The sequence below is a fragment of the Rhinopithecus roxellana genome, chromosome 1 (assembly GCF_007565055.1).
Source record: "Rhinopithecus roxellana isolate Shanxi Qingling chromosome 1, ASM756505v1, whole genome shotgun sequence".
NCBI lineage: Eukaryota > Metazoa > Chordata > Mammalia > Primates > Cercopithecidae > Rhinopithecus > Rhinopithecus roxellana.
The window spans coordinates 99,604,377-99,629,282 of NC_044549.1; the positions used below are offsets into that span (position 1 = coordinate 99,604,377).

General features: G+C 39.9%; 1 protein-coding gene across 2 annotated transcripts; it reads left to right on the forward strand.

Moving 5' to 3' along the window:
• Window positions 1-10,977: 10,977 nt before the first annotated feature.
• On the forward strand, window positions 10,978-24,668 carry CCNL1 (cyclin L1). 2 transcript variants are annotated; one of them, XM_010365908.2, is made up of 11 exons: window positions 10,978-12,663; window positions 12,971-13,045; window positions 13,483-13,592; window positions 19,245-19,365; window positions 20,160-20,224; window positions 22,024-22,123; window positions 22,236-22,340; window positions 22,429-22,570; window positions 22,817-22,928; window positions 23,028-23,126; window positions 23,819-24,668. In XM_010365908.2, exons 1-11 carry the CDS (start codon window positions 12,361-12,363, stop codon window positions 24,165-24,167), a joined length of 1,581 nt encoding a protein of 526 aa, XP_010364210.1. In that variant the 5' UTR covers window positions 10,978-12,360; the 3' UTR covers window positions 24,168-24,668. The 2 variants fall into 2 exon arrangements, 1 of the variants encoding a protein (XP_010364210.1); XR_004056734.1 differs by lacking the exons at window positions 22,429-22,570; window positions 22,817-22,928; window positions 23,028-23,126; window positions 23,819-24,668 and adding an exon at window positions 20,470-20,483 and having other exon boundaries at window positions 22,236-22,251.
• The last annotated feature ends 238 nt before the right edge of the window (window positions 24,669-24,906 follow it).

Below are 24,906 nucleotides of genomic sequence, written 5' to 3' on the forward strand. Positions count from 1 at the left end.
CACATCCAAATTTAGGAACATGCTTCAAAACAGCTGGCCTGGAACTGTGAAAAATATCACAAGACACACACACACTGCTAGAGAATTTAAACAGACATGACAGCTATAGGCAGGGAACTTGATGTGGTACCGGTTTACTTTTGTTTTATAGTGTTCAAAATAGTTAATGAATGTGTTCCTGGGAGAACACGAATTAAAATGTGTAGGGAGCTTCGGAATAGCTGATTCTCATTATTCGTAAAAGTTTCCTCATGAAATTCTATTTCTGTTGAATGTTTATTATGAAATAGAAAACATTACTAAAAGGGGTCAGCCACTTCCTTGCTCAAAATAAAATTACAACTTAATTCTTAAAAGGAAAATGGAATCATTTTAAAAATGTCATTTCCAGGGACTTGCTAGGTCCTTTCTGTTTTTAATTGTACAGGGCTATCTCCAGTCCCTGAAGTCACTGCTCCAGCCCCAGCTACTTCTGTAGCCCTCCTTCTCCTGTTTTCAAGTTTTGTAATTATTAGAGGGAAACAATAACAAGAAATGAACTACTAGAAAAGGTTGAGAAACTTAATGTTCTTAATATTACAGTTTCTGATTTATAGCTCTTGATTCTCTTGTTGAGGTAAACACTGCTTTAAACCCTCCGGAGTTTCTGAGAGTCCCCTAAAATGAGGGCCTCTTCCTCAGCCCTTCACACGCCTGCCCTCGCCCACCTCTTCAGCCACATTAGTCCCTAGTATACGCACGTACGCACCACATTCTAGCGCACCATAGTATTCCTTGTGTCAGTCTTTCCGTTAAGATGGGTTTTAGATCAAATAAGTAAAAGGGAGTTATGTATTCATGTAACTGAAAATCCCAGTGGTAGAATACAGGGCGTGGCTGCAGGGGCATAAACTAAGTGATTGGATTCTGTTTCTAGCTCTGGTCTCTGCCCTTTTCTCTGCTGGTTCCATTCTCTAGCTGGTTCTCTTTTGCGTCAAGATGCCACTCAGTAGCTCTGTGCTTAAATCTTCCTCTCAGCAATCCCAGCAAGAACAAGCACTTCTCTCTCCTCCCCTTGCAAGTGTTCCAGCAAGAGACCTGGACCTGACAGACATTCAGAACCAATCACTGTGTGGGAGGGAAGGGGGATGGGAGACTCAGATTAAAAGAGGTTAGTCCCACCCAAACCACATTTGTTGAGAATGGAGAAGTTGCAGGTCCTCAAGGGAAAACTGAGGGAGACTGGGCACTGGGGAGGCTGAAACACAGATGTTCACTGTATTTCTCAACACACCCAGCGATCTCATACCTCCCCATCTTGGCACCTCTTTTGCCTCTGCCTAAAATGCTCTTCCACACTTATCTTTCTGACCAATGTTTATGTATGTAGTCTTTAAAACCTAGACCACATATTACCTCCTCTTTGTTACCTTCATCAAAAAAAAATTCCTCCATCCTTTGAAAAATTTCTGTGCATTGTATCTGTTTCTATTATTACCACACTGAGTCGAAATTCTTTTTCAAGTCGTTGCAATTCTATAAGTCATACATGTTCAGTGTAATACGTGTGTGTGTGACTCCACATTCTAGCGTACCACAATATTCCTTGTATCAGTCTTTCCGTTAAGATGGATTTAAGATTAAATAAATAAAAAGGAGTTATGTATTCATGTAACTGAAAATCCTAGGGGTAGAATATAGGGCATGGCTACAGGGACAAAAATTAATATATTTTTATACATATATATTAATTTACATATATATTAATTTATATATATTTAATGCCATTCAAAAAGTGGCCTGTGGCCCATGGACTGGCACCTAACTCTGAACTTATTACCCATCTTCAACGAGGTAAGTGAAGAATTGAGAGTAAATGTTTAGAAACTTATGGCATGTTGATAGAATAATCTGACATCATTGAATCCAATGATAAACAATGCAGGCTTGTATTTTCAATGTCTTTAAAAATTTCAGCTGGATGAGGTGGCTCAGGCCTGTAATCTCATCACTTTGGGAGGCTCAGGAGTTTAAGACTAGTCTGGGTGACACAGTGAGACCCCACCTCTACAAAATAAATTAAAAATTACCCAGGCATAGTGATGCAAACCCTGTAGTCCCAGCTACTCGGGAGGCTAAAGTGGGAGGATCACATGAGCCTGGGAGGTCAAGGCTGCAGTGAGCCATGATCATGACGTGGCACTCCAGCCTGGGTGACAAAGCAAGACCCTATTTCAAAAAAAGAAAAAATTAAAAATCATTTTACTAGTAACTTATCTTTATTGGATTTTTACAGAAGTATCATTCCACACTAGTTTCCAAGATGTGTTTCTTCACTATAGCTTGAGAAGCATTGCAATAGAGAACTTCAGAAAGTAAAACATGAAAGCCTCCACCCCACCTACCTGTATTCCCCAATCTTTCACCAAATGATCTTGACCTTCCCCAAAGGCAGCAGCACCATATCTTGCCTTCCAAATATATACATATTGCATCCTTTTTTTCTTTTAATTTATTTTTAAAAATTTGAAATGGGGTCTCAAAATATTGTCCAGGCTGGCCTCAAACCCGTGACCTCAAAAGATCCTTCAGCCTCAGCCTCCCAAGTAGTTGAGATTACAGGCACATACCACCATGCCTGGCCAGATATATACATATCTCTATATGATATATACATATTGTTAATGTTATACAAAAGATATCACACTATATATGTTGTGTTGGAATTTCCTTTGGTTCACTTAATATATCTCAGAGATCCAACCTTTTTTTCTTTTTTTAGCAACTTTTAAAGAAATATTCCCAATGCCTAGAATACAACCTGGTACTTATTTGTCAATTAATAAGTAAGAATTTAAAGATGAATGAATGAAGACAAACTGTTCACAGCTGGCAGATCAAAAATCCCTGGCCAGAAAAACAGGCATTAACTATTGACCAACACCACATAGGGAATCTGCATTTCCAAGGACTGGAAAATACATGAATTAATCTATAATCATTTTGCCTCCTAACAATCTTTTGTGGTAGGTGTTATCATTTTATTGGTGAGTAAACTGAGCTTAAATAATTGCCTAAATAAGCAAATTAATTTACCTCAAGTCACGTAGCTTTTGACAGTATTTTTTTCCCAGTGAGGGATAAATATGCATTTCTTCTCTTCACCTGCAATTTTCACTGGTTGTCCCACTCAGAATCAGAGTCAGGAAAACTGTAGGTAGTGAAGCTTTTATCATTTTATATGTTCCTGTCTTACAAAGCTCCCCCTGGCTTAAGGCTGGTGGCCCACATCTGATAACATGAAAAAACATAATTAATATGGCTTATCTGATTTTCCAGTGCTATTGAGATAAAGATATTACTGAAGTTTACCTTACTTGAAGAATCCCTAAGGTCACTGTATATTTTCTAGGACTGCTGTAACAAATTACAAGAAGCTTGATGGCTTAAAACAACACACATTTATTTTCTTATAGTTCTGGAGGTCAGATGGTCCTAAGTCAGGTTCATTGGTCTGAAATCAAGGTGTCAGCAAAGCCAGATTCCCTTGATGGGTCCTATTTAGTTGTCATGCTGACAAGTATGATTTACTCTTGAACTGCTGACTAAAACCAAGACTAGTTGGTTCTGACATTAAATACCATAAAGAATGAATCTGTCTAAAGACTAACTTGATTAGATTATTTGCAATCAGCTAATATTTATTTTCTACTATTTGCAAGTACTTCTTTGGACCTTAGTTTTTTTTGTGTGTTAAAAAAAAAAAAAAAAAAGAGAGAGAGAGAGAGAGAGAGAGATTGAACTGGGTAATATTAACTTTAGTTCTAAAAGCAAATTTGTGGGTTTGTTGACTTTATAGTTCAGTTTATGAAATTGCCATTGGCCATACATCTCAGTCACATATGCCCAATTTCTAGACCTATCTCCAAAACTGTCCCAGAGCCTACGTGTATACCAGACACCAAAACACTTCACCGTACTGCTTTCTGTGAGTTTCCACCCCCTCCCCAGCCCCCACAATATATACAATCTCTTTGATTATGGCAATTCCAACAGGGCTCTTGTTCTGCAGACCGTGCCTGTATGAAGCAGAAGTCCTGGACTATTTAACTAGCCCACTGTAAGAAAACAAAGAATAGAGCAGAAGTGGAAACACGGCTGATCTGCTACCAAGTGCTACAAAGAGAACATGACAAATGGGGGCCCTGGAGCCTCCATAGGGAGAGAGGGCTGTATTCGTAGGACAGAGATGTGAGGATGGAATTAGCTCCTGAATGGAAAGGAAAAGGCAAAACCAGGATGCCTATGAAAGGCACTAGGAAACAAGTGGGCAAATTCAGTCCATGCATGCTGATTATGTGCCTAACATACGCACAGTGTCTACCAGGTGCTGTAGAGGATGCAAAATAAATGGAAAATGGTCTTATTTTTGTCCAAACATACACCCATGATAAGATCAGTAATAGTGTATAATAGTATGGAATCGTGTCAAAATACATACTAGAGGTCATAAATGCTAGGAGGGGCTCTGAGAAAGGGGAAAATTAGTGTAAGTTAGATTAGGTGGTGGAAGGCTTTCGGCAAAACGTAGAACATCCCAAGTCTCAAAAAACTTGCTAGGATTTGATTAGCAAGGAGTAGTAGTAAGAATGTTGCAGGCTTGAGAAACAGAATGAGGGAAAGTAAATGACATGTTTGTTAGTGAGCAGACAGGTCCAGTTGGTCTTGGTTCAGGCAGAGACACAGTGGGGAATAAGGAAGGTGAGGTGGTAATGTGACAAGGAAACAGAAGACAAGGTAAATTTAGATTGTGGAAAGCCTCAACTGCCAAAAGGTGTTTGATCTCTATCTTTTACACTTGATCTTAGTCAAAAGGCTGAGAAGTCACGATCTCTATTTTTTATCTCCAAAGTGTTTGTTCAAGAAAGTGAGGTAGGGAAATTGGTATTTCAAAAAGAGTGAGAGATTTCCCAGGACGAATAAGGAATGGGAGAAAATAGAGACAAGGAGACCATTTGGGAGGCTACTATAATGGTCCAAACATGATGTAACAGCAGATGTGTAGCTGTGAGAATAGACAGAACAGAGAGATTCAAAAACAATTTCCTTCCTAGAAGGACCAACAGAACTTGGTGATTAACACAGAAAGAAGAAATAAGAACCAAAAATGAATCTGAAGTTCAAGATATGTTTATGATCAGAGTCAAATAATTTTAGACCTGCAAGGGTCAGGCTCCCTCACTTTAAAGATGAGAAAACTATGTTTGCCCAAAGTCTCAGGACTAATTCTCAGCAGAGCCAGCAGCAGAATCTCCAGGCCAGGGATATTAGGAGATGTACCAGGCAGCATATGCCTAAGTGTTCATTACAAATCATTTATAGAGTGACTCTATTTCTAATGAAGAGAACAACCAGTTCAGAATGTGTGTAGTCATATAACAGAGAGGACTAAATGAAAAATAGTCTTTCATTTAACTACATGAACAGCTCATGCATAAAGTCAGATGCTCCACTGTCTCTGCCATCAACAGAAATTTGATTAGCAACTTAAGGTTATACCTTCTCCATAATGGCATCTAGCATGATGATTTATCCCTTCTCTGCCTGCTTTTTATACTTGCTGGTCACCTTAACATTTGTCTTTCTGTGTACTGAGTGTAGCTCCTTCTAGCTGGGGACTTCTAGCTGCCTAGGTTTTGGTGGCAAGGTGTTAAATTCCTGCCGTCTACTGGTGATTGCTGAAGAAATTAATGGAATGATGCCAATTGTGATTTTAAGATTAAAGAACCTGAAATGTAAATAATGAAAACCATGCTCCCCAGAGAGGGAACAGAGTCTAGTAGAATGAGAACTAATTTAAACATCAGGTATATCATTCTTCAGTAGCCCCAGGTAGGCAACTGATAATTCCACTTGTCTCTTCAGTTGTCATTGGAAGCCTGCCTGTGTTGAAACAGTAATGATATGTTTACTTATCATTGGATTTCCTTTTAGACATGGGTGAACTCAGGGTTTAGTAGCCAGACCTCTGCTGTGTGTGTACAATTACAGACTATCACATTTTTTCTTAGAATGACAAGGAATTCAGTCATTTACTTTCCAGTAGTCTCATATTACTTACCTGGATTCATTTCTACTAATGCGTTTATATTAGGTTGGTGCAAAAGTAATTGTGTTTTTTGCTATTAAAATGGCAAAACCGTAATTACTATTGCACCAACATATACAATTAAAACATGGGCTTGGTTGCCGGGTACAGTGGCTGACACCTGTAATCCCAGCACTTTGGGAGGCTGAGGTGGGCAGATCACGAGGTCAGGAGTTCGAGACCAGCCTGGTCAGCATGGTGAAACTCCGTCTCTACTAAAAATACAAAAATTAGCCAGACATGGTGGCATGTGCCTGTAGTCCCAGCTACTGGGGAGGGTGAGGCAGGAGAATTGCTTGAACCTGGGAGTCAGAGGTTGCAGTGAGCTGAGATTGTGCCACTGCACTCCAGCCTGGACGACAGAGCAAGACTCCATCTCAAAAAAAAAAAAAAAAGTGGACTTGGCCAGGTGCAGCGTCTCACAGTTGTAATCCCAGCACTTTGGGACGTGGCGGCAGCAGGATCATTTGAGCCCAGGAGTTCAAGACCAGCCTGGGCAATGTGGTGAAATTCTGTCTGAACAAAACATAAGTTTTTTAAAATTAGCTAGTTTTGGTGGTGTGTGCCTGTAGTCCCAGCTATTGGGGAGGCTGAGGTGGGAGAGTCACTTGAGCCTGGGCGGTTGAAGCTACAGTGAGCTTTGATCATGTCACTGCACTTCAGCCTGGACAACAGAGTGAGGTCCTGTCTCGGTAAATAAATAAATAAAATAAAAACAAAAAAACACGAGCTTCACTCTTCCTAACTTTGAATCCTTTGTAATTGTGACTAGGTCTTACCCTTTCCACTTTTGTTTTCTTTTTCTTCCCTTTTCTTTTTTTTTTTTTTTTTAAAGGGGAGATGGTCTCACTTTGTTGCCCAGACTGGTCTCAAACTTCTGGGCTCAAGCGATCCTTCCACCTTGTCCTCCTTAAGTGCTGGGATTATAGGTGTGAGCCATTGCGCCCAGTGGACTTTCCCACATCTGCATTTTAATGTCGATGTTTTATAAGTAGGTACATTTGGAAAAGCAACCTTCCGCAAAGTAACAGAAACAAGGTAACACAGTCGAGCCCTGTGACACACTCCTGTAATCCCAACACTTTGGGAGACCAAGGTGGACGGATCTCTTGAGCCCAGAAGTTCCAGAGCAACTAGGGCTACACAGTGAGACCCCCGTCTCTACAAAACAATACAAAAATTAGTGGTGGTGCACATCTGTAGTGCCAGCTACTTGGGAGGCTGAGGTGGGAGGATCACTTGAGCCCAGAGAGGTCGAGACAACAGTGAGCTGTGATCGTGCCACTGCATTCCAGCCTGAGTGACAGAGTGAAACCCTGTCTCAAAAAAAGGTGTGTGTGGGGGGAGGGAGGGGCCTGGGGGGAGGAGGGAAGGAAGAGAGAAAGAAAAAGAAACACTATACCATCCTGGCTAACACAGTGAAACCCCGTCTCTACAAAAAATTAGCCGGGCGAGGTGGCGGGCGCCTGTAGTCCCAGCTACTTGGGAGGCTGAGGCAGGAGAATGGCGGGAACCCGGGAGGTGGAGCTTGCAGTGAGCCAAGATCCAGTCACTGCACTTCAGCCTGGGTGACAGAGCAAGACTCCGTCTCAAAAAAAAAATAAACAAAAAAGAGACACTATAACAGGTTTTCCAAAGTATGATTTTTCTGGAATTTGACTCTGAAAGGATAGGACAGAGTTACCATTTTAAAACATTATTTTTTCCTCCCATCCACAGAAATAGACTCATTTTTTTTAAAACCTCCATCCTTACAAAACCTTGTGGAGTAGAGCCACTAGCCCCATGCCCTCCATCCTCTGGGTTATCCATGATTAGTTTTTTTGTTTGCCACCTCCAATTACAGTGTCATAGATTTTTAAAAAATGAAAGTAAAGTTTAAAATAACATGACAGTTTGATGAGTTAATGCTAAGTAAATACCTATATAAAATATTGACCCACCCCCCTCCTCCTTTGTTGAAGCTGGGAGGGAGGAACAGTAAAAACAATCATGTGTTTTCAATAAAATGAAGGGTTCTATCAGAAATGAGTGGGAAATGGGCACAAAATTATGGAACTGCCCTGGGTGGCTCTGCTCTCCTGGAAATGACTGCCAGATACAGGAAGCAGAGAGCAGAGGTCCACTGGGAACAGATCTCAGAAGTAGAGAGGGGCACTACTGGAGAGCAAGAGACCCTCCTCCCACCTGCATCCCCCAGACTTCTCCCTCCTATGCTTGTGAACCTTTACTGGATTAACCATGAACCTAGTGGGTAAAAATATAAAGTATATCAAGACGTCACCAAGCCAGCTTATTGGAGAGGCATAGTGGAAGACTCTAAAGAGGAGAAAATCTTCCATTAAGATATGTCTTAAAAATAAGTTAAATTGGTCGGCAAAGCCTGAGTCCTATCCTCTTACCCTCCTCCCTGGACAGCATGAGCTTCGCCACTCACTCTGCCTTCTCCACCAACTACCGGTGCCTGGGCTCTGTCCAGGCGCCCAGCTACAACTCCCAGCTGGTCAGCAGCATGGCCAGCATCTGTGCAGGCGCCAGGGGCTCTGGTTCCCGGATCTCCATGTCTCACTCCACCAGCTTCTGGGGCAGCATGGGGTCCCAGGTCCTGGCCGCAGGGATGGCTGGGGGTCTGGCAGGAATGAGTAGCATCCAGAACAAGGAGACCATGCAAAGCCTGACAACCGCCTGGTCTCCTACCTGGACAGAGTGAGGAGCCTGGAGACCAAGAACCAGAGGCTGGAAAGCAAAATCCAGGAGCACCTGGAGAAGAAGGGACCCCAGGTCAGAGACAGGAGCCATTACTTCAAGGCCATCGAGGACCTGAGGGCTCAGATCTTCACAAATACTGTGGACAATGCACATCATTCTGCAGATTGACAATGCCTGTCTTGCTGCTGATGACTTTAGAGTCAAGTATGAGACAGAGCTGGCCACACGCCAGTCTGTGAAGAACAACATCCATGGAAACGGAATCCATGACACCAATGCCACTCGGCTGCAGCTGGAGACAGATTGAGGCTCTCAAGGAGGAGCTGTGCTTTATGAAGAAGAACCACGAAGAGGAAGTAAAAGGCCTACAAGCCCAGACTGCTAGCTCTGGGTTGAATGTGGAGGTAGATGTCCCCAAATCTCAGGATCTCATCAAGATCATGGCAGACATCCAGGCCCAATATGGCAAGCTGGCCCTGAAGAACCAATAGGAGCTGGACAAGTACTGGTCTTAGCAGATTGAGGAGAACACCACAGGGGTCATCACACCATCTGCCCAGGTTGGAGCTGCTATGATGCTAATGGAGCTGAGACATACAGTCCAGTCCTTGGAGATCAACCTGGACTCCATGAGAAACCTGAAGGCCAGCCTGGAAAACAGCCTAAGGGAGGTGGAGGCCCATTATGCCCTGCAGATGGAGCAGCTTAACAGGATCCTGCTTCACCTGGAGTCAGAGCTGGCACAGGCCTGGGCAAAGGGACAGTGCCAGACCCAGGAGGCCCTGCTGAACATCAGGGTCAAGCTGGAGGCTGAGATTGCCACCTACCGCCACCTGCTGGAAGACGGCAAGGACTTCAATCTTGGTGATGCCCTGGACAGCAGCAACTCCATGCAAACCATCCAAAAGACCACCATCTGCTGGATAATGGATGGCAAAGCGGTATCTGAGACCAAAGACACCAAAGTTCTGAGACATTAAACCAGCAGAAGCAGGGTACCCTTTGGGGCAGGAGGCCAATAAAAAGTTCAGAGGTCAAAAAAATAAGTTAAATTATATTACTCTCAAGTCATTACAAATATAGGTAATGATTTCATTGAAGTCTAATGTTTCAATGAAGTACATCATCAATTAGGGTTATTTGGAAATAAGACATGGAAGTTGCAAAAATAGACTTCTCCTATATATTCCTCCAACTTTGCCCAATGATAAATATCTCACACAACCATAGGTTATCAAAACCAGAAAACTGACCAGGCACAGTGGTGTGCCACGTATAGTCCCAGCTACTCAGGTGGCTGAGGTGGGAAGATCCCTTGAGTTCAGGAGTTCAAAGCCAGCCTGGGCAACACAGTGAGACAGTGGCTCTAAAAACAAAAATGGAAGAAAACCAGAAAACTGGTGTCATCAGTTGTGTTTAAGGAAACTGAGTCTCCTTTAAAAGTTTGTTATAAAATTATAGATCTCTCATAAATATTGAGGTGGAAAGATTCCCTGGAAGCAGCCTAGTCAGAAAGTGAAGACAGTGACATACAGATAGGTTAATACTTCTGCCAGCACCGTAATTACACTCTCTTGGCTGTACATTCCAATCACTGGAAGACAGGCAAAATTGAACCACTGGCTGGGCCCACCTTAGCTGGGCCCACCTTAAATCAATGACATCAACCTCTGCAGACAAGGGTCAAGTATCAGTACGTTTTAAAACAACTTTGCCGCTGAAGGTTCGCTTAAATAATCAACTAGTAAGGCCAGGTGCGGTGGCTCATGCCTGTAATCCCAGCATTTTGGGAGGCCACGGCGGGCGGATCACCTGAGGTCAGGAGTTCAAGACCAGCCTAGCCAACATGGTGAAACCCCATCTCTACAAAAATACAAAAATTAGCTGGGCATGTGGTGTGTGCCTGTAATCCTAGCTACTGGGGAGGCTGAGGTGGGAGAATTGCTTGAACCTGAGAGGCGGAAGTTGCAGTGAGCCGAGATCGCGCCACTGCACTCCAGTTTGGGCGACCGAGCAAGACTCCACTTTAAAAAAAGAAAAAAAAAAAAAGAAATCAACTGATAACAGGCGATTAACAGGAGACAAGACATACATAACACCGGAGTAATAGCAGGAGAATCATTACCCAGTAGCTTAATGGAGTACAGAAGATTTTATATCCTTTTTTCATAGGGGAAAGGGGAGATGGGAAATGTAGACATTTATTTTGAGAAGCAGCAAATGATTATTGGGAAGAATGAATGGACAGAAATTTATTAGCAAATAATTTTCTTTTGAGCTATCTTGTGAAAAAGTCCCTCCGGGCATGGCTGCATTTCTGTTTTTCTGAAATAGGATACCAGATTTCAGTGAGAGGAAGAATGCGATTGTTTCTTCTACAAAGAGGCTTCTCTAGTCTGGGAAGGAAATTTCAGAGAGTACCTCCCTGCATTTGGGGAAAGGGCGGGCAACAAGTCAAGGTTAGGGGGACCTGCATTATGAGGCAGCTTCTAAAGCCTCTCAGTCTTTGGGGTATCGCTTTCTGAGCGTCAAAAGTAAAACGTGATGCATTACTTTCCTTCCAACCTAGATTCTAATAGTTTAGATCAGTATCATCGTTTTTACTTCAAGGTTCAGGAAACGCTGGAATTTGCTAGCTAGTATCACAGAAAAAAAACCCCACGAGGTTGACTTCACCTATTCTGCCTACCCTCGGCAGGTAACCATGTATGAACTGACACTCCCAGGCATAATTAAATTACCTCTGTCAAGTCCTCGCCCTAAGACTATTTTTGGAAACTAGGGATTTTCCAGATTACTGAAAGCCTTGTCGGTGTCAAAGGCCGGGCAGGAAAGCAGCCGCCCTCGCGGTCATTCCTATGCTTCCGCCCTACTTCCCCACACTGGCAAAAACACGCCCCCCGGGGAGCTTTCATCTGGGAACCGATACAGTCCACTGCCCTGCGTTCTTCAAATACTGTAAAGCAGCCCTCTCCAGGTTCCTTGAGGGTCACTTTATATTACACATTCGTCCACACACGACATCAGTCACCACTTCCACCCGCCAAAGCGCGCTCAGGTCGACCGCCACTTCCCTTGGTACATGCGGAACACTGGCGGCGCCGAGGTTAAAGGAAGAGGCCGGAACGCAGGGTGAAGGGGCGCAGAGATGATAGCCAATGCCGCCATCTCTATTTTGGGCATAAGGGAGCCTGTAAAGCTCCATTATTCGTGTGGCTAAGTATCACAAACAAGGTGGTATCAACAGGCCTTGGCTAGACAAGGCCTCCTTAGCCACTGATGACCCCAAGGTCTGTCGCAGCACCCAACACTCTCCTCGCAGGCCGATGCCGAAGGCGGAGGCGCGGCCTGAAGGGACTAGTTGGCGCGCGGCGGGCCGGTGTGGTGACGTCAGGGCGGAAGCGCACGCGGCGTGAAGCGGCCCAGAACCCGGCGGTCACGGGAATATCCGTCGCGCCGAGAACGCTGGTTAGTCTTGTTTCGGGTTCCGGCTGCGTTGAGCTTGCGTGCAGCTCGCTAAGACTATGGCGTCCGGGCCTCACTCGACAGCTACTGCTGCCGCCGCCGCCTCGTCGGCCGCCCCAAGCGCGGGCGGCTCCAGCTCCGGGACGACGACCACGACGACGACCACGACGGGAGGGATCCTGATCGGCGATCGCCTGTACTCGGAAGTTTCACTCACCATCGACCACTCTCTGATTCCGGAGGAGAGGCTCTCGCCCACCCCATCCATGCAGGACGGGCTCGACCTGCCCAGCGAGACAGACTTACGCATCCTGGGCTGCGAGCTCATCCAGGCCGCCGGCATTCTCCTCCGGCTGCCGCAGGTCAGTGCTCTGGCCCTGGGTCGGCCGGGCGCTCCTCTCCTCCCCTCCGATCCCTACGCCGCATCCCAGTATCACCGTGCCCCGGGAAGGGTGGGGACGGCTCCCTCAGGCTCTCCCGTTCGGGGCCCAGCTGGGGCCGGGGTGTGCTGGGGCGGGGGGCTGCGGAGGCGGAGGGAGGACCTGGCAGCGGGCTGTTCTCGGCGGCGGCGGGAGGGGAAAGGGAAGCGATCGGCGGCACAAAATGGCGGCGGCGCCTGGAGCGGGCCCGCCTGACCCCTGCGCTTCCGTTCTCCTCTCTTGTCTGCAGGTGGCGATGGCAACGGGGCAGGTGTTGTTTCATCGTTTTTTCTACTCCAAATCTTTCGTCAAACACAGTTTCGAGGTAAGCACAGCGGAGGCGGGTAAAAGGGATTTCTTCATCCGGAAATGGGCAGAAGTAGGGGTAGTGTTAGCAGCCAGCCTTTCCAGAAAGGGAGTGGTTTAGTTTAGGCCTTTGTACCTACTTCTCCCTCGCCAGGAAGTGGAAACCTTTAGAATGTGGTTCACAATCCAGAAAATGGATCCCGAACCTAAGTGCCCTCTTAACGAGAAGTAGTTTTCAACCAAATACAGAAGTGCCGTGAGATTGAGCTTGACTCTGGAACCAAAATTAAGATGAGTGGAACAACAAAGAGTGTAGTACTAGCATAGCTGGTAGGCTTATGGCATAGAAATGTCCGCTCTAATTTTACTAAAGATTGTCCCACTTGTGTTCTAAAGTTTATTCTTCAAAGTGAGTTTAATCTAACAATGGCTTTTGTGGCTCATGGATTCTTTCAGATTGTTGCTATGGCTTGTATTAATCTTGCATCAAAAATCGAAGAAGCACCTAGAAGAATAAGAGATGTGATTAATGTATTCCACCACCTACGCCAGTTAAGAGGAAAAAGGTAAGATTGGCATTATTGAACATAGCATCTCTTGCTACTGCTGTACTGTGCACCCGTCATCAAATCAAAACATCTTTCCTCTCAAGTCAATATGGATGCAAAAGAAAACGGACTTTAATTTAGGTGTTAACGTTCATATAGGAACACGGATATTTAAAATAATTTGAAAAAAGAAACATAATTAACCGGTTATCTAAAGTTTGTAGAGGCAGTTGCATTTATGGACAATCCTAACAGTGCTGTGAAGCCAGGCCTGTGGCTTAAGATTAAACAAGAAAGGGAGTACGTTTGGCTCAAGTGTGAGTGTATTCTGTAAGTTATTTTTCCTCTCCCCTCTCTGGAAGACTGAAGGCTGTGGAAGTTTAAACACTGTAGTTTAAGTTAATATTGTGGCAAAGTTCTGTGTAGATTATGTTTTTCTACTCGAAGTCCCAGTTAATTCTTTATCAATTGAGGTTGGCTTTTGTTAGAGTACTTCTCAACATTGAACTACGATATATCGAATAATACCGGATCTGAAAGGACTGCAGGATGATAAAGTTTGAAGTTTGAAGTCAAAGGGATTAAACAGGTATTTTGTTTTGGTCAGATACAGTCTCAGTGAGTGGGTTAGAAAATTAACAAGGTTGATTGGGTTGCATTTAGATAAGGCTCATTTATTTGATGTTGTAAGAAAATACAGAGACTGAAATAGTATCTCCTAGGTGTTGTGGTAACATAATTTTATGTGGACCTATGTGTTCCTGTGAGGCAGTACCAAAAAGTTTGTTGCAGGACTTCCTGCATCTACAGGTGACTTTCAGTACATGCTGCAGAAGGATATATTTGGTGTAGGTTAGTTTTTGTATTCACTCTTTAAGGAATTGTAGTGATGGTAGTCAGTGCACTGAGTTTGAAAGGAAGTTATTAAAAGGATTATAAGTTGTTCTGGGGGTTGGGTATGTTGGTTAGTGCTGTTAGTATCCTATATGAGTAGTCCTTATTGGCTGAATCTGTAAGTTGGCAGTAATGGAACTATTCAGACAAGCAAATATTAAAGCAACTTTAAGATGACTAGTCTATTCTGTGAGTCTACAGACAGTTCTTTTAAAAAAAAAAATATCCTAGTTAAAAAGTCTGAAACAGTTTTCCTACATACTTTTTCTCCCCCATCTTTTCTCATTCACCTTAACTGTGTCCAGGGATAGAGTAATTTTTAAATTCTAAAACATCTTTTAGTTTGTTGATGAGTCCCTGGGAATTGGGAAGATTTCAAATTGGTCTTTGGTATGGTCTGAGCTTTAATCTGTATTTAGATATCTGGCTGATTCTTCAGGATGTTTAAAGTCATGACACTAATACAAGGCTCTATCTTTAGTCAAAGGTTTCTCTTTGCTTAAAGGAAATGGTTTTCTAGTATTATTCTTTGAACCATTGAGCCAGCTATTATGTAATCACATGATTATTTTTTGTGAAATTTTCCTGTGAGACCAAGTTTTCTTCGTTGATATCAGAATAGGTCTTAACTGTGAAAACCATGGAATTTAAAATAATATAATCTCACCTGATCGTTGTGTCTGATGTAACTTTGTGTTTTGGATCATTATTACAGAGAAACTGATTTTGTTTCAATCTTAGAAGTCTGATTATAGCAAAATTTAAAAGGAGTTGTTAATTGCATGGAAGCCTTTTTTTAAAGCAGGATGTAAAAGTGTTTCTATGCATATTACAAGTTTACTCAAGCACGTAACTTGTATATGTTATTAACTTCAACTCTTTTTTCCCTTGCAACCGACTATACAGCGACCAGCTACATTTACCAAAGCCTGGGTGATGTGGAGTGGTACATAGAGATGAAGCTGTCGTCATGGCAACAGTGAGTGAAGTATCGAAAATCCCCAAGGAGAAGCCAGTGCTCTGAGAATAGGTCACTGGAATCGGGGACTAACAGGTTGGCCACTGGTGAACCATTTAGAAAAACTCCTGTTTCTTGTTACAAGCTTTTGTCTTTGCTGTCCAAGTTATTAGAACTATAGCTTTGTATTTATTTTTGCACAGGTTAATGTCATTAGAAAGTACTGTTGGTATTATACGTTAGTTAGGTAAAGCATACTTGTCTTGATGATGCTATTTGTTTTCATCTAGTTTATTCGTAACTTTAAATTGTAGTGTGACTGTGACAGTTACAGTGGAGATACATTATTCATGTCGCCTGTAGGTCATTGGTCTCTTCAGCCTGGCTACACATTGAGAATTAGCAGAGGAGCTTTTTAAAAAGTACCAGTGCTTAGTTCCCAACCTGGATTGTTTGGCCTGTTCCTCCTTCAATTTTTTGTGGTTCGATAATTATCTTTTAACTTCACAGTAAATGGTTAAATTTGGAGGGACGATTGCTTTTTCATTGTAGTAGTTTCCAAATACTTTTGAGATGCAGTGTATTAAAATTTTCAAAGACTGGTTTAACCATTCTCATTAGTAAATGTAATGTACTTTCAGTGTATCCATAGATGATAAAAGTTGGATAGGTAAGAATTGGAAAGATATTAAGTGATGTTATTTAATCTACCAGCTTTCTACGGTATAATTCTGTGGCTCTACAAGGTGGCCTTCAGTTTGTTTAAATACCTATAAAGAATGTTTCTACTTTTAAGTAGGCATTACAGATTTTTTGTATATTGCTTGGCAGTATGCCTCTTTGTAAACTACCTATCTCTTACAGTCTCTTGAGAACCTGGTTCCAAAATTTCTCAATCTTTGTAACACATAAATGAGACTAACCATGTTTGGACTTTGTAATTTTTGTTGTTGTTGAGTTATATGTCAATTACATAATCATGCTAAAGGAAAATAGCTTCTCTAACTAACCATATAATAAACTTCTAATGACCAAAGACCAGGATTTTCTAAAACTGAAAATAATTCTTGTATAAATCAGAAAAATCGGACAATAGAAACCTAAAGCAGAAATTGAGTTTGTGTGTTGATAATGAAAATTATTTCTGAGTTTTCTTTGAATAGATGAAGACTTCTTTTTTAAAGAGATTTTAAAATGCCACCTCCCCAGACTTTATTGGCAAGGAAAGTTTACCTGATTAGGGAGGAAAAAATTCTAGCAGACCTTAATTTAATGTGCTTGTTGCAACAGAAAGTACTAATTTGTAATTTGAAACTGTTTACTGCTGGTTTATGGAGATACATTTTTTTAAATTTATGATACAAAGTAACCTCTACCCGGTAGTTGTAAATTACAGGTGCACCCTTGATTTGTGAGGTAGAACCAATTCTGAACAAAATGAAGGTGTCTGGTTTTAGGTTATATACCCACAAAGTTAACTTTGAAAATTGCAGGTAATAGCAGGATTAAGCAAGAAGTTAAGTGTATATTGAATTATAGTAAATAATGGGTTTAGTTTTCTTAAATCTGTTTTGATGTCATTGGGAATTTGACACAAAAACAGAATATGGCATGTAAGTCTGATTTGGGACTAAATAGTAGCTATGATTCAAACAAATATTTAGCTTCTTTAGTGTAATTGCAAGAACAAATGAATTATATCACCATTTGAAGGCAGCTCTTAAAGCAGGTTATGTTAAGAGGTATCAATCATTTTTATTAACAAGTAGAGAAAAATGAGACAACTATATTTTCATAAAATTACATTTTATTAGGGATTTTGATGATACCGTCTTCTGTCTGGATTGCAAGGGGTTAAGAGTTAAAATAGTGTGCAGCTGTAACACTGGAGCTATTTTATCTCTTAATGCCAGTTAAGGAGAGCCATTAGATAACACCACCATAAGTTAAAAAGAGTCTGAGGTTGGTTTAATTTTTTTCCAAATTTCCTATGATGATAAAACCTGATCATAAACCTTAAGATCTTTGGAATATGTTTATATGTACGTATGTATATGTATATGTGTGTGTATATATATAGAGAGAGAGAGAGAGGTTGCTTTCATGAGAATTAAGTTTGACTTATTTTCCAAAGAGCAATTTGTAGCCTACTGTCCTGATAAATGGATTCATCATTACACGTTAATATTAGAAAGCAGCTCAATGAGGCCAGCTGGTGGCCTCATTCCTCATAGGTGTGAGGAATGGGTCTGAGTGAAGGCCATTTTAAGTAACAGATGTCTTTTATCTTGTCAGCTCTGCCAATTTTTGTTTAGTAAGCATTCCAGTTTCTGTAATAATTTTAAATGGAGGAAAGTAAGGAAAATGTGTGATAACTGACTTTTTACTCTGATGTTACCATAGGGGTAATGAAGTTCATTGCAGATTGTTTTCTAACCTTCGGTGCATGTATCAAAGTAGATTTTTGTTTTAAAAATATGAGATACATTTTTCTGGATCCCCTAGAGCAAAGACTCTTAAGTCTTTTGGCTGAAAATGAAATGAGTATGGACAAAAATGTTGAAGTATTCTACTTTTACCATATAATCAGTGTCTTGATACAATTGTAGTTTTTGTTGGTTGGATCTAAGAATGTGTTGGACTTGGGTAAATTTCAGACATGACCAACAACAGAAAACAAAAACCCAATTCCTTAACCTTTCCTGACTAAAACTTCTCGGGAAGAAACCGGTTCCGAATTGTAAGACATAGATAAGATCGTCTTTTATTGTAAGTTTTTAAACTATGTAATAGGTTTTTAAACTATATAATAAAACGTGGGGATAACATCAGTTGAATGTACTACTTTTAAAGCATTAAACCACTGACATAAGCTTTCTGTATTATAGAAACTTCTGAGTTACCAAAATTTAGTCTGGTACAGAGCCCTTGAATATGTTCTGGTTCCCTCACTATAGCCATTCATTCTCTTCTGTATTAATACTAAAGCATATTGCCTAATAACTACAGCCCTGACCAAATTTTGGCCTGGATCTCATGGGTCACGTGGAGTTTTAAATATGATTTTTAATTTATTTGGGTAATTGACCTGAATCTATAGTTTTCAGATTACTTTTTTAAACAGGTAGGCTCTTAACAACAAATTGTTAAAAACATACCACCCCATTGGAGGGGAATCTGGATTAGCTACCCACTGTTCCCCCGCAACATTTGAAAAATTTGGCCATAAACCAGCCAAGAGTTATTATTTTATAGAATGACTGAAAAATCAGTATGATCTTTGAGGACTTGATAGTACTGTAAATCTTAGGAGCACGTTAGTTTTTTTTTTTTTTAAGCCAATCAAATAGCAGTGGGGGGATTGTATACCAACTTTAGTGACACTGATGTTAATAAGTTCTGATAACCCACTACCATCGGACCAGCCTGGAGCACATTACTTTGGCCAGTGGAAAGTCTCTTGGAGAGACTTTGAGGTTTGTGATAAGAAATCATGCTATCACTAAAGTTAAATACATATATATATGTACTCCTAGAATATAAGCAGAATGGAAAAGTTGGCAAGGATGAATTTGAGCATTAGAGTGAATTTTTTTCATTACAGAATTGTTAGTTCCTTTAGGAACTTAGTCTCATAGATGTATATATTTAATTAGCATAACTTGGACAGCACAAGATTAATGCTTTAACTTGTTTGCAGGAGTTTAAAAAGCTGGTTTCTGTTGCCAATAGTTGGTTGGAAGGGAAAATGGAGATGCCACAAATAAAATTTTTTGGATGTGCAAAACAGTTTTGATTTTATTTCTTACAAACTATAGGACTCCAAGCCCCCTGATCCTTGATCAGAACTACATTAACACCAAAAATCAAGTTATCAAAGCAGAGAGGAGGGTGCTAAAGGAGTTGGGATTTTGTGTTCATGTCAAGCATCCTCATAAGGTGAGTTGTAGAGTACAGAAATTGGGTTTGTAAGTATTAGGACTTTTCTAAAAATTATATTTTATATGAATTTATGTTTCTATCTGAGCATTAACCTTGGTTTTAAAAGGCATTCCTTTAAAGGTTCAGGCTTCATCGAAAAACATTCTTTTGGATGTTGAGATTTATCAGTAAAGTGACAGTCAAAAATGTAGGTTCAAATCTTAAATCTTAATTGTGTGTTCATAGAGAAGTTACTTTTGTTTCTGTGGTTAAAGTCCCAGTTTTTCCACCTAGAAAACAGAGATGTAAAGTTCCTCATTCCAAGGAATAAATGTGTAGCTACAAAAGTGTCTGGCACACTTACTGTCATAGTAGAATGTTCTAAGTGTGTTGGCTGCTCACTGTTAGCATTATCGGAAATTTGTTTCTCCCAACATCTCTTAGCTTTCGTTATCAATATAAGCGGTAGAGTGAGTTACCCGGGTCAGGACCACCTGGGCTAGAAATGTACCTTGGGAAATTAGGTGAAATAATCTAGCACAGTGCCCAATCACATAGTAAAGTGCCAATGAAAAATACTCTTAATTGCCTTTTTTTCCTGTATAATTCTGAAATGTACTTCTAAACAGAATTTATGTAAAATCTAGGCATATAACGGTTCACATTAGAATCTTACGTACATTTAAATTGGTCTGTATTATCGATGCAGAATTATAACTTGAATCTAACATTTTCAATTACTTTTTTCATTGAACTCTACTCGGAAAGAACTACCAGTATACTAAATTGAGTTTTTTTCCCTTGTCCTTCAGATCATTGTTATGTATTTACAAGTCTTAGAATGTGAACGTAATCAAACCCTGGTTCAAACTGCCTGGTAAGTCACTTTTTTAGATTTCTTTCCTAGCCAGGAAAACAGAAGCAGAAATAAAGTAAGTTTCATTTTCCCTTTCCAAAATAATGAGATAAGTTTGTTTGGGGCTTTTTGTTGTTTTTGTTTTTGTTTTTTTAACCAAAAGGTAAATAATGCTTATTTCTGCTTCCTGTTTTCTTGGCTTGACTAATTACTTTTAATGGAGAACTCAATTTAACTTTGTTCTTTTTTCTACTCTTTAATTAAAGGGTAGTCCATGATGGTAAGTCATAGAACTCTGCCCTCTGCACTTCAGCCCATGACCTCAGGATGGCCTGATTGGCTACCCTGCTCTCCAGCCAATCCAGTGCAAGCTCTCATCCGAGATTCACTGAAGTGGTCCATATCCATCTGGCAGCATCTTCTAGTTCTGTCGGGGTGTCAAAAGGATTTGTATATTTGCTTCTAGAAGTAACTACTTGACATGCCTATGTATTTAATGTATACTTGTAACTATCAAAATGAATAGTTCATTTTTGATAGATTTGTTGTCCAGCCATTATGAATTAAATGGTTTCTTATTAGGAATTTGACTAAATTTTTATTTTTAGTGTGTATAGCATGAATTCTACCAAAGGAGACTACAAACTTGCAGCTTAAAATGGGCACCAGTTCCCATACTGGCTTAATTTATATAACTGCTTGGCTGTATTGCAGTAATAATATTAGAAGCAAGAAGCACTTCATTTTTAAAAGAGATGTTACTATTATATTGCTTAAATGCTTTATTTAGCACTTGGACTTTTTGAGATGCAGATGTGTGATTTGGAGTGCTGGCTTATTTAAAGGTCAAGCCAAGGAGTTTGTGGATCAGCCACACTACTGTTTCCTAAGACTATTGATGTGAAGGACTTAGTGAAGTAATTTTTATATTTTGGACTTCCCAGCAAGATGTCCTTTTAATGACTGCCATGCTTCTTTCGGACTCAGTAAATATTTGTAATGTTAGAAAAGTCTCATTACTTTTATAAAATGCATGACATTTTAAGTATGTGTTGCATAAAATGGATTATAGCAGTTCTCATGGTTTAGGATTTTTAAGAAATAGTCCATTTAATTTCAGCTTAACTTTTTAAATGACCTGTAAAATTTCTTTAATAGTTTAGGAATGTTGTGGGGAGGGTTCATTAATAAAAGTTCAGCAATTTTTTAACTGAAGTAGTTTATCTCTTTTACCTAGTCACAAAAAAGGTATGTAAACAAGGCCATTATATGTGTTTATTTATTGCTTTTTACTTCCCTATCTAGATTTTCTAAATATCTTAATTTTCTTAATATAAGTTTAACTTGTTACCTACTGAAAATGCCTTTTTACCCCTGTTAACGGTATTTTGAGCTTTTGAAAAGAACTTGGTTGACACTGCTTTTATTGTGGATAAAGGAGAGATGGTCAGTAATTAATGGCTTGAAGTATTATTGGAGTGGTTTATCATTTCTGAAACTAATCATGTCAGAATTGACTTTGAAAGCATTGCTTTTTACAGAAATATATTAACATTAGGAGTAATTTCTAGTTGGATTGTAATACGAAATAATTTAAAAGAGCTTCGCTCACATATAGGAAAATTGCAAATGGTCCTACTATTAAATTCTTACTGCTTACTGATTTTTTTGAGTTAAGAGTTGTTATATGCTAGAATATGAGGATGTGAATATAAATAAGAGAAGAAAAAAGAATAAAGTAGATTGAGTCTCCAATTTTATGTAAGCTTCAGAAGAACTGGTTTGTTTACATACAAGCTTATAGTTGAAATATTTTGCAGGAATTACATGAATGACAGTCTTCGAACCAATGTTTTTGTTCGATTTCAACCAGAGACTATAGCATGTGCTTGCATCTACCTTGCAGCTAGAGCACTTCAGGTAGGTGTATATTTCCCATTTTGTTCTGTAGGATAAATCACACAAATTTTCAGTGATTCCAGTACAGATTTAGCAAAAATTTAATCTAAACCATTCTGTTCTTATGGTTTAGATTCCATTGCCAACTCGTCCCCATTGGTTTCTTCTTTTTGGTACTACGGAAGAGGAAATCCAGGAAATCTGCATAGAAACGCTTAGGCTTTATACCAGAAAAAAGGTATTCTCTATTTACTCGTTTGTGCCAAGATGCTAAGAGTCTAAGCTACTGTAAGGGAGAAATACTAACTTTCTTTTTTCCCCAACAGCCAAACTATGAATTACTGGAAAAAGAAGTAGAAAAAAGAAAAGTAGCCTTACAAGAAGCCAAATTAAAAGCAAAGGGATTGAATCCTGATGGAACTCCAGCCCTTTCAACCCTCGGTGGATTTTCTCCAGCCTCCAAACCATGTAAGATGTATTTAGAATTAAAACGACTTGGGAACACTGAAAGTGTGTCTCTGTTAGAGAGCTTTTACATTTGAAAGTTGCATAGAGAAAAATGATGTTAAGAAACTGCTACTATGTTCTTTTATGGCAGTCAACTAAAGACTGATACTTGGAAGCGGAAGCATGGTACTTTGAGTTACATTTAGAAACAACTTTTTGGCCCTCTGTTAAATCCAGTAGTTAACATGCTGTTATGTCTTTTAAAAGCATCGCCAAGAGAGGTAAAAGCTGAAGAGAAATCACCAATCTCCATTAATGTGAAGACAGTAAAAAAAGAACCTGAGGATAGACAACAGGCTTCCAAAAGCCCTTACAATGGGTGAGTATACTTGGGCTGGAAAACTGGCTTGAGGAATCTTTTATGTGTTTACTTTTTAACACACTAAGTTTGTAACTAATATGTCATGATTTTTTGAAGTGTAAGAAAAGACAGCAAGAGAAGTAGAAATAGCAGAAGTGCAAGTCGATCAAGGTCAAGAACACGATCACGTTCTAGATCACATACTCCAAGAAGACAGTAAGTAAATATTTTCTTAGGGAAGCAGTCTTATTTGGAGTTTTTAAAGGTTAATACTTTTTCTTTAAAAATTGAACATAGATTATTTTCAAAGTTAGGTTAGAATTAGGCTTTTAATATGAGGTAAATTATGAGAAGTGAGTTTGGAGATGTTCTGGACGTACAGTATCTTAATGGCATTCTGTTATATTTTCTCCCATGTTTTTTGGAGAAGTGTAGGAGCTACCCACAAAGTGCTTGAGGGCCATAGTATTGTTTTTAATGTGAAAACTCCTTTTTTAAAAAATTTCAGTTAGAAAATGTATTTCATTAACCCCTTATTAATAACCAATAATCAAATTAACCAGTCAATGAATCTTTCCTAGTTAGGCTTGTAAGTAGATTGTTAGCTCCTCGTGGCTCTTCAATGTCTTTTGAACATGTGGGAGATATTTAATAAAAAGTGTAGCTCTAGGACACTAAAAATTGCTAATTACTCCCCTTGGAATATAGACGTAAGAACATTTGCTTAAGATTTAATATGTTATGTATGGGCTTGGGCATACAGCAGTGATGGGTGGGGAGATTTTGAAAAGTTCTGGTTTGTCATTTATGTAGCTGGTAGTTTTGTTTTGAACCTGTTATGAGCAACCACCAGAGTAATCTGTTCGCCATAGAAACTGAACCTAAACTTCAAATTTTTATTATCTAAGCTATAATAATAGGCGGAGTCGATCTGGGACATACAGCTCGAGATCAAGAAGCAGGTCCCGCAGTCACAGTGAAAGCCCTCGAAGACATCATAATCATGGTTCTCCTCACCTTAAGGCCAAGCATACCAGAGATGATTTAAAAAGTTCAAACAGACATGGTCATAAAAGGAAAAAATCTCGTTCTCGATCTCAGAGCAAGTCTCGGGATCACTCAGATGCAGCCAAGAAACACAGGCATGAAAGGGGACATCATAGAGACAGGCGTGAACGATCTCGCTCCTTTGAGAGGTCCCATAAAAGCAAGCACCATGGTGGCAGTCGCTCAGGACATGGCAGGCACAGGCGCTGATTTTCTCTTCCTTTGAGCCTGCATCAGTTCTTGGTTTTGCCTATCTACAGTGTGATGTATGGACTCAATCAAAACATTAAACGCAAACTGATTAGGATTTGATTTCTTGAAACCCTCTAGGTCTCTAGAACACTGAGGACATTTTCTTTTGAAAAGAACTATGTTAATTTTTTTGCACATTAAAATGCCCTAGCAGTATCTAATTAAAAACCATGGTCAGGTTCAATTGTACTTTATTATAGTTGTGTATTGTTTATTGCTATAAGAACTGGAGCGTGAATTCTGTAAAAATGTATCTTATTTTTATACAGATAAAATTGCAGACACTGTTCTATTTAAGTGGTTATTTGTTTAAATGATGGTGAATACTTTCTTAACACTGGTTTGTCTGCATGTGTAAAGATTTTTACAAGGAAATAAAATACAAATCTTGTTTTTTCTAAACTGCTTCAAATATCTTATTTAAATAAATTATTAAAAAGCAAAATTTTAATAGCAAAATGACTGTACTGGTTTTCTGACGAACTTACTCTTTCTTCCATTAGATGGTAGTATGAGATTATTAAAATGCAATTCTTAACTGCATTGTGAGCTATTGTAAGTCTTCACTGTATATATAGAAAAAGTGGGAGTCACCCAACAGTGTAACATTAAATATTATATTGTAGCACTAAACCAAAAAACCTGATTTGCATAAGGTAATTTTAAGTCAGATTTAAGTACTATTTCTGAAATGAGG